The following is a 12,930-nucleotide window of genomic DNA, read 5'->3' as shown; positions in this document are numbered from 1 at the left end:
CAGAATTTGAGTTCCAGGCCACAAACTGACCTGTTCACTCTGCGGGGTTGCCTGACATCTGCTTGGGACTTAAAGTGTTTAGAGTTTTAAAACGAGATTACAGTAATGCTCTGAGTGCTTGTTTTGACAGGCAACCTATAGGGTGAGAAGAGCTGCTCTGGAGTGTAAAATGGCAAATATACACTTGATGTATCAAACTGTTTTTTCTGTGTACTGAACAAGCAATATAAAAAGACAAGTCGAAGCACAAGGTCTTGTTACACACGGGCAAATGCAAGGGTTGAAAAGGGTTAATCCGCTAGCTTGTGCATCTGTGACGCATTGTTACACACTTGGCATTGGCTCAAAAGACTTGACATATGATAGTGTATTATGCCAAAGCTATGGCAACAGCAAAAAAGTAGGCACCAAAGAAAATATTTCTCACTGTGGCCTAATAATGAACACTTGTTTCGTCCATATTCTGTGATTATGTGAAAAAAAGCTGCCCCTTTTACAGTAAAGGACAATGCTGTCCACAAAAATTGTACAGTACATCTAATACGTCCTGCTCCGGGAGCCTTCTATTAACGACACCCTGAGCTTTTCCAGGCTGCACCACCACTACAACTTCGCCTTCAGGTTGAGGCTCCATCATTGGGTGCACTTTGTTGTCCATCATCTTAAAGTCAGCAGGCAGCATGCCGTTCCTCTCGGCCCACGTCTTGGTGTCTTCTGAGCTGTCCTTTTCCTCTGTGATGCTGTCGTCATATGCGCTGCTTTTGCTCACCGTGCTCAGCTCGTCCTGATATATGTCCGACTCGCTGCCGTGGGGCAAAGAAAAGTAGGTGCACTTCCCGGAAAGCAGTTTGGTCTTGTCTTCTTCTGGTTCAGGTTTTGTGGCGAACAGAGAATAGGGACTTTTCTCCTCTGTGTCCTCAAACGCTCCTTTGCCTTCAGGAGTGTTTGTAAAAGATTTGTTGATTCCAATTGGATCTGAAACAGACTTTCGGATGAGGGTGTTGTCTCTAAGCAGCCAGCGTCCGTTATCAATGGGAATGCTGTCGCCGGGCCCGACCTGTGCATTAAAAGCGATGCATCTCGTCGCTTCGCTTAAGGTGTCGAGGGCATTTGTGGAGTAGAAGTATGAGACCTCAGACATTGCTTTGGATCGGGCTGTGTGGAAGGAAGCGAGGATGCCCGACTGTCCATTTTTCTCCTGCTTTGGCTCAGATGGGGGCCTTTCACTTGCTTCCTCAGCAGTATTAGCATCCTTCTTGCCGTAAAGCCTTTCGATTGTCCTCCTCACGAAGCCTTTAGTGATGGATTTCCGCGCCGAATCATCTTCCCCACTCGACAGTTCGCTTGAAGTCTGAGATTGATATCCACCACTGACGGAGGTCTCGGCTCTTAGCTCAGCCAGCTCTGATGTGTGAGGAATTGGGAAACGAGTTTGCTGGATGTTGGTGGCGCTCCTGGCTAAGAACATCTCCCTGATGGATCTGACCCTGCTGCCTTCGGGCTCGGTGGTTATAACGCCACTGGAGTCGTAGCTGAAGGATAATGACGACTGGGGAGCTGATCGGGTGCAGAGAGTCACCTGAGATGTGGGTGATTCACAGGGTGAATCCTCGTCGCCTGAGTCCTGAGGGGCCTCTTTTTGCGAGTAAAATCTGACTGCAGAACTTTTTGTTGTGCTTTTTCTTTTCTCTGCATCAGCAACTCGCTTTTCTAGAAGAATTACTCTCTCTGCAACTGACTGGGAAATCATTTCTTCAGACTGGACCTTCTCCACAGACTTTTCAGAGGTAGTGCCTTCAGACTGTGTTGCCAGTGCAGGAGCTGCTTGGTCGGTTACAGTTTCTCCTTTATATCTGTCCACATGAGCTTTTTCCTCCTCTGAGCTGGACTCTTTTTCATAGTAACTTAACTCTTCAATTGAGCTGGTGATTTTTTCCTCTTGGACCTTCGGCTCCTCTTCATCTGCGTGCTCTTCAAAGCTGTTGTGATCGTTCCCGCTATCATCGTCTGCATTAAACCCACAACTCTCTTTTTCTAAAGTCTGATTTTCTATTAAATTGCTATGCGTGCTCTCACTGTTTGTCCTGTCATAAATATATGTCTCCTCAATGTAAGGGTCCTCATCTTCTGAGCTAACCTTGTCTTCATTTGGCTCTTCAATCAAAGCTGTTAAAGACGATGAAGCTCTTTTCTTTTGCTCGCGATCATCTGGAAGGTCACAAAGCTGTTTCGCCTCCATGTCCTCCTGCTCTTCCTCAGTGCTTTCTTCAACAATAACTTGCAGCTTCTTGCTATCAACCTCTGGCTGCTCTTCCTCTGAAGATGGCTCATCCATGTCTGAGTTTCCGGTGCTTTCATCCGTCAGTCCCATGCTGTATGTTTGGCTCGGGTGTTCCTTCTCAGAGCTGGGCTGACACACAGGGGCAGACGAGTCACCTTTGCTCATCTCGGTACATGTGACCTTTGTCCGATTTTCTCTGTCTTGGCTGGTTATGCTTTTCTCCTCTCTTACATTTAGTTCCACGTATTGGCTGGGGCTTGGTAGCTTGCTATCTTCCTCTTCAGAGGGACTTTCAGGTTTGGACAGGTCTTCACCCTCGATACTCTCGTGTTTGATCTCCTCACATGAAGTTTCCGACTCGTCCCCTGAGCTCTTCAGCTCACCTGCATCTGAACTGATCACACTTTGCTTACAACTCCCTCTTTCTGCTAATTCTTTACTGGCACTTGAGTTCTTTTTCTGCCCTTCATCATCTGCACCTGAGTCCTTCTTGAAATTTTTCTTACTCCCGACTTCTACTTTGATGATATTCTCCCTTGATGTGTCCTGACATGACTGCAAGTCCTCCTTGTTCTCTTGTAGCATCGATGCTTTACTGTGAAGCCACTTTTCTTCAGTAACAGTAGGGTTAGCTGGTGGATCATTGTCTTTAGTGGTTGGGATTGTCGGTTTGTCCTTTGCTTCCTCTGCCATCAGGTGAGATTTGTCTGCTCCAGATTGTTGTGTTTGCTTAATGATGGACCTTACATCCACATCCACTTTATCATCTGGTGTGGAATCCAAAACAGTGGCGGCTTTCTCTTTGAAGAAATGATCAGCAATTTCTTTACTGCTATCTTTAGGTGACGACTCTGTAATGTCAGATTCACTTTTTGGACTTAATGAAAGAGAAGCCAGTTCCTCCTTCAGCTTCTCCGGTACATCGAGGTTATCCATGATCTCGTCAATAATGTTTTCTTCAGCGACACGCTCTTGTTCGGGGTTCTCTCCAGTTAGGAGTTCTGCCTCTGAACCATTTGGCGTTGAGCTGCGGCTTTTGCATTTGTCACTGAGTTCCTGAAAGCCCTTCCAGCTCTGCAGGAGCTGCTTTGAGGCCGTTTTTTGCAAATTTGACAAACTCGTCTGTAATCTGTGGGAATCCTCGATTCCGGCAATTTCTCTGAGCGAATCGATCATTTTTAAAGCCTCCGCACAGCTGACGCTGTTTGCGTTCAGCTCATTCCTATTCAAGTTTGTAAGCCCTTCCTGGAGGGTCATGACAGCCAAGAAAGCGAGGAGAGCTTTAGATGAGGAGCCAAACGTAGACGCTACGTGGGAGGAGAAGTCTGGCAAGCTGTTGGACTTTTCCAGACAGGATGGACGTTTGTTTTGAGTCATCTGTCTTATTGACTTGATTGAGTAGCAAATCTTTTCAAGGACTGGTTTCATGCTTGGCTGCTTTGCAGTGTTTGATGGCTTTATTATTTGCATGTTTGTCACAGGGTTCTCTTGATCTGCTGCTTCACCTTCTGTCTCGTTCTTTTCAATACACTGGTCCGCTTCCAGTGGCATGAAAGTGACAGAGGTCAGCATTTTATCCAGCTCGGCTTTTGAATTTAGTGACTGTGGTGTTTGGTGATTTTTTCTTAGGATTGATGTTGTCGTTTGTCTTATAGTTGTTTGCTCTGATGGGTTGTCAGAGGAGAGATCTTTGGAGAGCAACTTTCTACCTGACTTGTGTTTGACAGGCGGCGACGCCATGTCCAGAGACTGGGAATATGGAGAGAGTCTCTTTTGCAGTTTTGGTTTATTAGTCTGCTTTCTCTCAGTGGAGGGGCTGCCATCTGAAGCTGCATGTTTTTGTGGTCTGATGTTTGGAGACAGAGTTTTATCCACGGGGCGGTTTTCGAACTTCCTCTCTGGAGATGGGCTGGTTTTTGCTTTTGCTTTTTTCACCAGGATCTTAGGTGTTGATGTCTCTTTTTGAGTTTCTTTACTCATTTCTCTCACTTTAAATGGGGTATTACTTGGCACTGATGCATCATTTGATGAGATACTGGGCGATGACAGCCTCTCATCAGATGTTAAACTAGATGGGGACACAGAATTACCACACGACGGGCAGCTCGTCAGACCTGACCAGTGTGCCGATTCTAGTTGGGCTTCGATTGATCGCTCCGATGGTGTTGAACAGATGCCATCACCTCCCACAGTGTTGTTCTCAGTAAATGATGTGGTCTTCTCTGGAGTGGCCTCACTGCTTAAAGCATATTTATCAACAGAAGCCTTTCTCACTGACATTTTCCTTTCAAGAGACAGATTACTGACCAAAGGGGCCCTTTTAATAGAGGGTGTTCTTGAGAGCAATGCTGTTGTGTCATCTTTAAATGACGTAGGACTGATGGGTAATGGATTATTATCTGTCCCTTCACTGCTCACTGATGAGAGCCTGTATAATGGGCTGCTGTTCACTAATAACGCATCTTCCGTGCAGTATTCAGTGTTTGATAGCTCTGTGCTTTCAGCAGGAGGAGGTGGCGGTGGTAGCTCCATTGAAAGCGTATTAAGTGGCGTTGCTTTTTGGAACGAGATCCGGACTGAGCTTGATTTATTTTCCACTTCACTGTCTAACAGTGTTTCTGTTGAGATCTTATCACTTGGTGGCACAGGATGGTTTATTTCTTCTTTTTGGGATTCGTTCTTCTGGTTTCCTGTGTTTTTTGTGCTTGGAGAATGATGAAGTTGCTGCCTGGCTGTAGCTTTCTCGACGGGTGGACTCGATTTGTTTTCAAAAGACTGGACTCTAAGTTTGACAGATGTTGCCAGTGAACTCTCTGGTGGAGGTTCTGAAGTTTGACACATTTGTATTTCCGAACACTTTACATCTTCTGCCACATCGATCAGGTCATGCTTATTTTTAGGCTCTTTATACTTGCCATTTTCTGCTTCCAGTTTTTGACGTTCCTCATGCAGGTGAGACGGGTGGTTGAGGTGGGCTTTCTGCAGCCAGCTTTCTACATATTCATTTGTAACAGCGCTGGAGGTGTTAAAAGCAGGCAACACGCTTCCATTAATATCATCGGGCTCGTTTTCGCTCCTTTTCTCCACATGCATCGATGTCTGCCGTGTTAGTATTCCCCGTATCTGGCTGACTTCATTGGGAGAAACATTCATCTGGCTTGTATCAAAAGAAACTCTCTCTATGGATTTTTTTAATACTGATTGCACATTTGAATCTTTGTCTGTGCTTCTTGTTGTCTCATCTGACACTTCTGAGCTCTTTGCTGTAACACCTCTGTCCCTGTTTTGTGCTGGTCTCTTTTTAAGGTTTTTCGATGACTTCATTTTGTTTCCATAAATCCTCCTAATGTATCCGGCACTGGAGAAAGCTTTTACTTTTTTATGTGCTTCCGTTGCCTCTGCAGTATTCTGTTTTAGTCTTTTTCGTGGTGTTGCGAGCCTCCGAACCACCTTGGGCTTTGAGGATGCCCTCTTATCCATGCTGGCGCCTTTTTGATGGGTCTTTGTTTGGATTTTTCTGGGATTTTGGAACTGCTGCTGTCTATTTTTTCCTCCACCATTGTGCTGCAACTTTACTGACATACTTTCACTCTTCCAGATACTAATGGACTCGGATGCAGTTGACGGTCTGCAGAGTTCTGATTCAAATTTATTATTCGATGACATCTGCCCTGTTTCTGAAGTAGGTGGCCTTCCAACAGTCGTAGTAGTGTGTGCACAAACATTTGCAAGGAAATTGTCCTGGCATGTTTGCTGTTCATATATGTGCATGACTGTCTCAGTCACCTCCTCTCCGCTGGATTCACTCTGCACGATCTCACTCATTTCTGCAGATTTAAATCCAGAAACATTTTTACTGTTGACATCAACAGAGCTGAGTCTTCTTGGTTTGGGCACCGGTCTAGTGCTGCTCTGCTTGGCCATGCAATACTGCTCTGTCATTGTTCCATTTCCTGTCTGCTCACTGTAGGAATAAGAGCCAATAGTTCCTTGCTGAATCCCATCTTCTGTAACTGATATGATACTCTCCACAGAGGCTTGCTTTTTGCTAATTTTCTTGTATCCTGGTGTTGGAGCTCTCCCAGAGGACAATGCATCTGAGTGGTTTTTGACGATCTCCTCTTCCTTACCGCTCTCACTTAAAGCTCCATTACCGAGCGATGGTGGATCATCGTCATTGTTGTCTTGAGTTTTGTCCTTGTTCCACTTGGTGTCGACAGTGGCAGCAAGACTCTGTAAATCCAGTGAGTTTGATTTAGGCGAGCAGATGTCCAGCTCTGCCTCAGTCTCCGGTAAAGAGCTCGCATTATGCTGGCTGGTCACGCTTGAGCGTGTCAGGGTGGTGGTCCAGTGGATGGCTTCCTCTTCCTTAATTGTCAACCTCACCTTCATCTCCACCGTCATGCTGCCGTCCTGATTCACCTGGAAGGACTTCTCAATATTGTCGTCGCTGGGCAGCATGTAGTCCTGCCCTTCAGCTTCATTGCCATCTGTCTCTGCTACAGACTCCAGGATGCGATTTGACTCCAACTCAACAGAGTTTGTGGGGTTGCTGCGTATATCACAGGAACTCTCTGCGATGGTGTTGTGGATCTGATGAACGATGTACCTCTCAGATGACGAGGAAAAATTCCTTGACTTCTTTTTACCTTTTCAAGGAGTCAGGCAAAAAAAAAAAAGAGTCGAAATATCCAAGGATTGAAGACGAGAGGACACCCGAGAAGCATGAAGGGAGAAGAGAAAGAGCAAAAGGAAAATTAGAAAGATGATATGAGTGCTGCTCATCAAGCAGACTAGCCAGCCAACCCAGTGACTGTGTATGTAGGTCATCTACAGTATTATGTACATAGCGTTGCCTCAGCACTTCTCCAAACTTTATCCCATGAGGCCAGGTAGATTACTCCAGACGCACTGATTATGTCATATGAAAAGAGGTCTGCTGAACTGATGCTACTCTTCGAATCGTGCCTGCAATGTATTCTCCTCATGTAAATACGATAATTTAGTCTTAAAAACCTTTAAAAAATTAATTAAAAAATGTTTATTGGAATATAAACTTACGATTCAAAGCCTTTTGCCTCTTGAGACTCATTTGCTTGGTACGCCGCCATGTTGGAGATGGAGATTTCTGTGCACTGTAGTTTGCAGGCCTGAATGGCTCCCTGCCCACAGCTACCACAGTTCCAGAGCACAATATCAAGCCTGGAACACCGTCAACCTGCAGCAGACAAGAGATAAAGAAGTTAGTCCTTTCAAATAATCTTGATTTTAATAACACAAATTGCATGCATAACTAGAAAAAAGTATTATTTTCTAATTATTATTTGTGAATCACCCTCAGGTTCTGATTGTATTAGCTCCTTGACCTAAAGCCTTACAGTGCAGTATCCCAGAAGGCCTTTCTGGGTATTAGGGTGAGTGGCCAAAGAAGCTTAACACTTTCTCTCCTCATGCGACAGGTATTTTATGCCAAGGTTAAATCAGTCTCTTATGGGAAGTGTAATCTATTCAACAATGATACTAATTTGTTTCCAATTAGAGGAAATGTTTTGTGAATATTCATTAATTCTTAAATCCTTTTTCTATGTGTTGCACTGACAGAGGAGAACACTCACACGTCTGCCATCAGGAGTGTGTAATTTCACCACATGGAACTGCATGAGCTCTGAGATATATTCCAGGATAGCCTCGTAACTTGGAGAAGTCTTCTTGTGAAGCACCACAGTGTGTTTTACAGAGGGGTCCCCATTGCGGAAAACCAGTAGGCTCTTGGGTGTGCGAATAAGCACTGGCTCCTGTTTGTGGATGCTCTGGCCTGGGAAAAACCGACCCTGCTGAATAGTCCGACGGTGAGAGCTAACCGGTCTGGCGTGGTACCAGGGTGGCAGCTTCTTCCTGGCCAGTGCCAGATTGATGGGCTTTACCTTACGGCTATCGGAGCAAATGTAGGATTTCCCATCCTTAAGTTCATCCAAAGATTTGACTGCATGAATCCCCCGAGGAGTGGTGATGTTCCTCACCCCAAACGGCAGGGGCACCTTCTTGGAGAGACTGTCCAAGAGTGCATCAAAGGTCTTAAAGGTGCGGTTGTTGATGACAAGGCGCAAACCATTGAACTGAGGATCTCCGCTCTTGTAGAAACAGACCCTCTTTGATAAGACAGGGTCAATGACGCTTGGGTGGCGTGAGGTGGCAAAAGTTTGCCCACTCCCCGATGACTGGTCAGGGAGGGCGTTCCGAAGTCCTGCCTCATTCATCATCGCTGATTGGCTGTGAGAGGAGAGAAAGAGAGGAACAGAAGTTCAGCAAGAACAACGGATTTTCCTTTACTGTTGTGTTTGACTGGTTTTGATTGTTGCCTTTTGGTACAAAAAGCTCCTCTAGTGTTGAGTTATTGCTCAGAAGCAGCCCAAATTTACTACACATGAAATATGAAAATATGAAACACCTTAGATTTTGATGTTGGCAGAGTGTGACTGGAATTCTTCCCTTGGCTCTCCCCGCTCAGAGTTTCTATATAAAGTCCATGTATGTTGAACATCCATTGGACTCTTTAAAGTGGTTTCTGTGGTGTCAAACACTGCACTGCTGCTGTTTCTGAGATAGACATAAGGTATTCATTTTGCTGGTGCTGTGACACACTTGCCATAGTCATACAGCAACAATGTCGATATATGAAAGCAGGATTGGCTGCGGGGATATAACTGCCAGCCAACAGGATGCTGGTCTTTGTTTTTGCATTTAATTAATTTTCACTTGTTTTGTTGGTTTCTTTTTTTTGTGCTTGCTGTTTCTTTAGGTTTTGGGACCAGAACTACTTGGTTAAGTTAGACCTCAGTCACACAGACCTCAAGACCCACATTGACCCCCTGACAATCTACGGTGCTAGACAAAAATATGTATTTAGTGAGTGGTTGGTGAAAAATTGTCCCAGTTGCTGGCAGTTTGAATGGAAGACACTGACTTGTCTGCAAACGCTCTTAGTCTCTGAGCTAATCAGATTATAACTCTTTGCAACCAGTTTCATGACACCCAGCAACCACTTGCCAACTGGTTTTCCCTCGTAGCCAGTGATTACTGGAGGGACACCGAGTGTTCTCTAAGCCTATGTGAAAAAAGGGTTTCCTGAATTGATTTCCCACTTACTGCCATGAACTCTGTCTACAACTCACAACCATTTGGTGAATACACATTTTCTCCTCCTGACCGGAGGTTACCAGATGGTCTCCAACTGGTCTCTAGGCCTGTGTGACTGTTTGCAGTCAGAGTTAATATACAATCAATTACAAAGTTAACCCTGCACATTAAAAAATGACACCATTAAGTACCCATGACTCCAATACGTCCTGAACACACATCTAAATGTGAGACACTGGGAGTGAGGCCCCACTGTAGTTTCCTGCTGATGTGTCAAAAGCATCTTCGCGCAAACAAACAACACTCGGTCTTCTTTGTGAATCAACTTCATATGTCTTTTTTTCTTTTCATTGAATTAACCATTTCCAGTTATTTATATCAGATGTACATTAAATTAACATTTAAGTATATTAATAATTATTCTTCCTCTAATTTTGGGAGCTATTGTTCGTTGACAATCAAATGCTTTTTGTCCATTTAGACAGGTTTTCTCGTACTTTGCGAACACCTACTTGACCTTTTTCTTCTCTGAATCTTAAATACAGCTATCCTGCATTCAGGGTGTATTTTATAAAGCTGCTTCATGAATTTGTATTAAAGATGACTGTACCTCGTGGGATTTTTGCAACGACACAAACAACTTAACACCATGTTCGAGGCAAACAGCTGAATGACGTCTTCTGAGCATATGTTGTTTACTTTGCTCAACTGCTGCCATCAGGTAACATGATCTAACTTTTGGGAAACCAGCCAGTTGCGTGGCGTCTGCTTCTGATTACCTGGCTTAGCGGCGCATAAGTGACAGAAATATTTCACAATAAATTCCCTCTTACCAGTTTTACTTTGAGCATATACGTAAACATGCCACAGTTACATGTAATGTTTAAGTTTCCTTTTTAAAAAATTTACGGTGCCATTTAAGCTATTTAATTTATTATTGATAGTAAAGTTAGTTGGAGCAGACTATAAATAGATTTTTAAAAAAGCATTTTCAGAATGGACAAAGTATATATATGCTATCGGTACATAATCTGTTAGGATTTTTATGGTGTTACAAACACTACAAGTATAAACACACTACACCTGAGTAAGTAAATAGGTTAAACAATAGCTCAGTAAGTAAAAACAAATAAACAATTGTATGATTTCAGTGGGAACTCACCTTCTTTGGCATCACAAAAGTCCCAAATGTTTTTAAGAGGATCCATGAAATGTTATTCCGTGCTCTACATTGTGACTGCTGTTCAACTGCTGTTCAACTGACTGCACAGTAACAGTGTATTTCGGGAGACTCCATCATAGTTAATTTGCTTAATCTTTGCTCAGAGTTAATCTGCGCTGCAGGTGCAGGTGCAGCGCTCGAAAATCCTCTCCAGAAAGGTGTGTCACAGAGAAACGTGAGGGTGTCACAACAGGTTAAAGAAGTAGTCAGAAAGATCTCAGGTTTATTAACTATGTGTTTTAAGTTGAAATGTAATTACACGTCATGCATGTGCGTCTTCACCTGGGAAAATTTTGCAAGCGGCTGAAGAAAATCTGAAAAACTTTGGTTTTCCCCACCACCATTTCAACATTCAGAGTGTTTGTACTCATATTTGAAGTTGAATTATGAGGTTAGACAGGTTAAAATGTTTGGTTTTCTTCACAAGTGGCAACAGATGGTCCACTGATGTCCACAATATTTGTGCAGGGTTGTAATCTCATTGAAGACCTCTTTAAGTAATAAGGATTAAGGGACTCTCCATTCTCAGGACCCACAGAGACGATCACTTGTTTTTAATGAAATGGGTAAACATGCACCTTTTTTCCTTGAGAAATCTCATGACTGCTTTATAATTTATAATAGAGGTTAGTTTTGTCTTTGTTTTGAGCCTTTCTGAGCAGAACAAATGCACTACATGACACATAAAAGTACAATGACAAACACTCGCAGACTTTTAGGACTTTACTAAACAAAAATAGTGTTTGTTCCAGAAATACAATTAGGTTTAGAAGGGTAATGGACTCCAGTTGTAGATCAGGTTAAAAGGTATTACTGCAGGCATTAGCCAGTCACGAATATCCTTAACCATGAACGATCACGAGTTGCATAACAGTTACCAAAAATGGGCTGAACTGAATCTATTTCTGTAGTGAAAGGGATTAGTGTGCAAGGATGACTTAATTCCACAGTAAACCTGGGGCTGAAGTGAAGGAATCAAAGGAATACACAAAAGTTATCGGGTTTCAGCTTAGTACAAAAGGATAAAGTGATGACACTCTGTCGCACTGTTTACTTTACTGCTGTAAAAATATCTCAGGTGTGTACGAAACACACGATATGTGCTGTAGGAAAGAATTCCTGCCGAGCCCCGACCAGACAGGGATTCAGGAATGCCACAGGAGGCTCCCATGATCTCAGCCCATGACCTGTTCCCAAAACAACAACGAGCACAAAAATGTGAAAAATCCTTCAAAGGAAGCAGGGGGCGAACAATGGAGGAAGCCCTCAGCGTAAACAGGTAGGCCCGAAGCCTGCATGCCCCTCATTCCAGCCCTTCACTGCAGAGAGATAAGAGACAAGCATAGGCTGAAACGGAGAGCGAGGGTTAAAAACAGTCTGGTTACACTGATAGAGCAGTGCGGATCCCGCCAAACACGCACGAATCGGACTGAAAATAGTCTTGAGCCGAAGCTCTGCACTTAACGGAGCGCGGCAGGTAATAGCAACAGTTCTCTGAAGCTCCATTTGTCACATAACCTTCCACGTCACAGTCAGAACAAACCAGCTGGTGACATGAATACTGTTGTTTTTCCTTCACGTGAAATCACAGGCTGCCATGACGAAGACATCTGTCTCTGCGTTCCGGGTGTATTGCCACCCTTTGCCATGCTCTATATTTAAAGCCCGTGCGCCTATACTGCAACTAATTGGCGCCAAGTTAGATTCAAACCTATGCTGTTAATGGGAAAAAATGTGGGATATGTTTTGGCCCTTGTCCCCTTTCTATATTTGGCCCAGCGTCTCTCGTGCAGCTGTTCCTCCAGATCTGTCTCCCCGTGTTTCCATCAAACACCTCTCTTCAGTCTGCCTATATTGCCTCAATTCAAGAGCCTCTGCCAGCCTCCATCAGGCCCTGCTACACAGAAAATAATAATAGTTTTCCTCTGATGTTGAGCCACATTTGGGCTTTGTGTTATGACTTAAAATAAAATGCGATGCTCTCTGTTTAGCCTTTGTAAGTTGTGGAACTCCTGCCGGCACTGCAGCTGTCAGAAATTCAATTAACAATGATACAGCTGCACTCTAACCAGAAACATTCGCTCCAAATTAAAGTCGTGCAACCGAACCCGCAACTATGACCTCTTTTAACTTTTCTTGCATCCATGCGGGCGCGCTATTCCTACAGAAGTTTTAAACATGTGTGACAAAGTTGATGAATTCCATTTTCCTCCTCTTGGCGTCGATTGGTTTAACTAAAAAAATGTGGCTTGGCAGACGTTTACAGAAAAATGTGCTTACTATTCAAAAT

At 43.9% G+C, this 12,930-nt stretch overlaps 1 protein-coding gene across 1 annotated transcript; it reads right to left on the bottom strand.

The window, feature by feature from the left end:
• Positions 1-314: 314 nt before the first annotated feature.
• On the bottom strand, positions 315-10,693 carry LOC101477276 (uncharacterized). Its single transcript, XM_004552001.4, has 4 exons — positions 10,581-10,693; positions 7,897-8,551; positions 7,343-7,499; positions 315-6,930 (listed from the first exon to the last, which is right to left on the bottom strand). Exons 2-4 carry the CDS (start codon positions 8,539-8,541, stop codon positions 494-496), a joined length of 7,239 nt encoding a protein of 2,412 aa, XP_004552058.3. The 5' UTR covers positions 8,542-8,551; positions 10,581-10,693; the 3' UTR covers positions 315-493.
• Positions 10,694-12,930: the final 2,237 nt, after the last annotated feature.

This window comes from Maylandia zebra, linkage group LG9 (genome assembly GCF_041146795.1).
Source record: "Maylandia zebra isolate NMK-2024a linkage group LG9, Mzebra_GT3a, whole genome shotgun sequence".
Classification (NCBI taxonomy): Eukaryota; Metazoa; Chordata; class Actinopteri; order Cichliformes; family Cichlidae; genus Maylandia; species Maylandia zebra.
Note: the sequence above shows the minus strand (reverse complement) of the source record. Positions and strands in the feature narration are given on the sequence as shown.